The following is a 3,954-nucleotide window of genomic DNA, read 5'->3' on the forward strand; positions in this document are numbered from 1 at the left end:
ACTTCCTGAGTGACACTTTTACTGGACCACATCCCAAACTTAGTTCCTTACTATCACAAAATCTCCATCTCAACACATTTTACCCGTTCATCTTCTAGCCACTTATCTAATAGAAGCTCTTGGACATTTCATTGCACTAATTAATTCAAATTACACAATAACTGCACAGTAAAGCACCTCTTCATTAAGCTGAAAATCTTTTGCTGGAGTGCACGTTCTTAAGAGCCTACACTAGCTTTTAGCAGCATGACAACAAAATAATCATCTTGCTCATTAATTTAAAGAAAACAAGCAGTATTTCTTCAACTGTCGAAAGCAGTTTTTATGGTGATAAAATAAGGTTTCACAAGGTTACAAATTAGAATTCTTTTATTATGTATGCATAAACTGAAATACCAAGTAAAAATGTTTTTTTTTATTTTACAGTCACAATACATAAAGAATATGATAAAATGAAAGCTGCATTTCCAAGTTCTAAAGTTTTTCATATACTCTGAAATGAAGTAAAACACATCTGAGGTAATAAATTCAAGGAAGAGTACAAGCATTTCACCTTTCTGAACTATGATCTGAAAATACATGTGCAGTATATATTTGAGTCAATGCTATTGAAAAGACAGAGCTAAGTAGATGTGCAGTAGCCTGGTCTGAAGAGAAGTGAGTCACTGGACCCATTATGAAAGGCAATCAAGCTTGTTTTATATGGTAAATATGTAACAGGGTGAAGGACACACAAACCTATTCAGAACATTATTTCAGGGTTTCCTGTGGAATGAATGGCATTTGGCAAATTTCCTGTGGAAAGTTTTAGGGCTGGCTGTTGGATTTAAACCACAAATATCCTGTCATATTTTATATAGCAGTCTGAAATGCATTTAGCAAAATGTCACTTGGGCTCTGCTTGACACTACAGGTGGTGTGTGTATTGTATGGGTGAATTGCATAGCATGGGTGGCCCTCGTGATTGGAAAAATAAATGCGTGTTGGTTTGTTTTTAACAGCAATCAAATGCTGAATCCTCACAGCTTGTAAATGTGATTTATTGCAATCAGATGTGAAATAATGAGTCTTGGGGGCATGTATTTGTGCTCACGCACAATAGGTGGAGACAGCTTGCACTCAGCTCTCCTGCAGGAGCTCCAGTCGATCTTCTCCATACCTTGGGACACTCTGACCAGAGTCTAGGGCTTCACAGTCATCTGACATGAACACTAGGTCCTGCAGAGAAGGCAAATGCATATATGAATTTGCATAAGGGGTGGAATCTATGGTATGTATGTTTGCGTGAGTATGGAATGATGCTGGGGAGGGCAACACTCAAGTGCTGGTACCCGATAGCAGATTCGATTGATAATGATGTAGAGGATTCGTGCTTGGCGTTTCAAATAGGCGATCCTGGGGCGCTCCCTGCAGAACTGGGTTGGCAAGGTCTCCAACACGTAGACATAATCCCGGAGTTTGGTGATTATGCAGGAATTCTGGGAAAGTAACCGCGGAAATAGATTCAGCCACCAAATCTCAGCCACCAACTTTATTATTAATCTTTTAATTCTATTTAAGTTTTGTGTTGATTGTAATTGGGATTTTAGTAAATAAAAATAGCAAACATTATATATATATATATATATATATATATATATATATATATATACTAGCTTTATATATTAACATTAGAGAATAACAAAAATTATATTAACACGTTACGTTTTTAAACTCTTTTAAAAACAGTTATTTCAATGTTAAAAAATACAAAACATAACACAGAGTTCTGTGATACCGTCCTCAAGATTAATAAATCGACCTTTAAAAGAAGCCCGAAAGACATGTTCAGGTCTTATTTTAAGTTCCTTTGATCTTGGCTTTCATTGGTAACGCGGACTGAATTTGCTGAATGTGTAATGCAACTTACGTGCACGTCCAGATACAATGGAGGTAGAAAATCCATACAGACTTTCTGCAAAGAGAAATAAAAATTGATTACGATATTTTCAGTTTTGGTCATGCGTGCTGATGAGGTGGACACAGGCGTCAAGTGACTTACCACACGATTATATTTTTGCAATTTCTCCACTAAATCCATAATTTCTTTGCTCAAACTCAAAACTCTAGAATAACACGTCGGCGGAGCACATCTCGCCATCCAAATAATATTGACGAAAAAAAGCAAAAAAAGTTTCATCCTGGATCTTTCTGCCGGTCCTCCCTTTGGTTATGGACGTCGGTTGACTAAGTGGTTTTACTCTGCGTGCGCTCCCAGCTTTTCAACATCTGGAGGAGAAGAATACCGATGACGTCAAACGGCTATAGACATATCGTATTATTACAAAACAGAAAAAGAAAAAGTTTCACTCTCCGTAGGCACTGTAGCAAGCCGGGCACATTTCTGCCAAATAACTAAGATGTTTACATGTATTTATACATACCCAATATTGTCATGTATGTATTTATTTATTTGCACTGGTGATTGTAAAGTTTGAATTGTTTGTTATTACTAGCTATACCTTCTGACATTCCGGCAACTCTGCTTAAATGCTCCATGTTATGTTAATGTTCAGTCGCTGACAAAAACTGCATGAAAATGAATTATCTCTATGAATACAGAAAGCTTATATTGCTTAACAGAACATAATATTGGATTGCCCAACAAGTTAATAGTCACAACCATACCACTATTACCCTAATTATATAGGTACTTTTTAACACTTTAGTTTTTGACTTTTTGGTTATTTTTTACAGAAGGTCATGCGAAATGAGATGTTAATAATTACATATCTGCATGCACTATTCCTATATAAATACATCTATATTTTAACGTTTAATAACAAGAAGCACATTTGTGGTTCATTATATTGTTATAAAAACAATCTGTATGTTGAAAAAAATGTATGTAGGCCTATGCTTATTACGTGCATTTTATTATAACTGCAATTTATCTCGAATGTCTCAGAATGAAAAAAACTTCATTACATATATGTTAATTGAATATTTCAGATAATAAACGTAATGTCTCTGCTGTTAACAGTTTTAATTACTTTAATTACAAACCTTCACAAACTAGGCTATTAACAGCATTATAAGCTTTAGAGTAAGACAAAAATACCATTAACACTTTACAACATCATATGATTTATATTAAAGTCTCTGTTTCCGCTTTAAAGGATACCGAGGATAACACAGAGCTAACAAACAATAGTTAATAAAAAGTTTTTTACAATTAGTAACACAAATTTAAAATATCCTTGTCAATAACTGATTAAATATAAACTTGAGGCATTTTCTTCTCTATATTTCTTCTCTTTTTACTATCCATAGGATCAAGACTACATTTATTCAACATTTTAAAAAATACCCTCTAAGATGAATGCTTTACAAAAACCTGTCGCTAGGGGTCACTCTGCAGTAATAACTTCTGCAAGCCAAAATTCATGCAATGATTCATTTGCTGGTTTAACGACTGGGAGAGCAGCACATATAAATTCCAGTAGTTACATATGAAAACTACATAATTCTAATTAGCTGTTCCAGCGTCTCTCACTCCCCTTCAGTTAAATATGCGCAATGATACTAACGAGTGGCAAATTTTAAACTTGGATGCAATATTGTGAATACGGTGACCAGGCTACTTTTGCAGAAATCCTCAAGGGCTGTCTACCATACAGCTTAACGTGCGAAGCTCTACGGAATCATATTTTTCTGAGCATTGATTTTGTCATGTCGTTAAGAAACGGAAGAAGCACATGACATGTCTGGGGAGAGCTGTGGAAAGTTATTCCTGGGTAGCGCTGTATGTTACAGGTCTGACAGTCTGAAATGAAGTGATACTTTCGCAGCATTCAATAAATATATGGTACAGTTACATTCTGGCATAATTAATAGTCTTGTGCCCTCAAATGAAGTGTTACTGCATTTTGAAAGAGTGACATATTGCCATTTTTGTACAATTTGTTAATGCAG

General features: G+C 35.2%; 1 protein-coding gene across 1 annotated transcript; it reads right to left on the reverse strand.

Moving 5' to 3' along the window:
• Positions 1-351: 351 nt before the first annotated feature.
• cytl1 (cytokine like 1) lies at positions 352-2,239 on the reverse strand. Its single transcript, XM_023800026.2, has 4 exons — positions 2,042-2,239; positions 1,910-1,954; positions 1,332-1,478; positions 352-1,218 (listed from the first exon to the last, which is right to left on the reverse strand). The coding sequence occupies exons 1-4, from the start codon at positions 2,177-2,179 to the stop codon at positions 1,120-1,122; spliced, it is 429 nt and encodes a 142-aa protein (XP_023655794.2). The 5' UTR covers positions 2,180-2,239; the 3' UTR covers positions 352-1,119.
• Between the last annotated feature and the right edge of the window lie 1,715 nt (positions 2,240-3,954).

The sequence above is a fragment of the Paramormyrops kingsleyae genome, chromosome 12, assembly GCF_048594095.1.
Source record: "Paramormyrops kingsleyae isolate MSU_618 chromosome 12, PKINGS_0.4, whole genome shotgun sequence".
In the NCBI taxonomy this organism is placed as follows: Eukaryota; Metazoa; Chordata; class Actinopteri; order Osteoglossiformes; family Mormyridae; genus Paramormyrops; species Paramormyrops kingsleyae.

What these genes read in the sequence shown, in the direction of transcription:
- cytl1 (XM_023800026.2), bottom strand. Translation starts at nt 2,179, where the DNA reads ATGAAACTTTTTTTGCTTTTTTTCGTCAATATTATTTGGATGGCGAGA. An exon ending in CATTGTATCTGGACGTGCAC is followed by an intron (nt 1,479 to 1,909) that starts GTAAGTTGCATT and finishes TTACTTTCCCAG; the next exon opens with AATTCCTGCATAATCACCAA. An exon ending in TCAATCGAATCTGCTATCGG is followed by an intron (nt 1,219 to 1,331) that starts GTACCAGCACTT and finishes CCTTCTCTGCAG; the next exon opens with GACCTAGTGTTCATGTCAGA.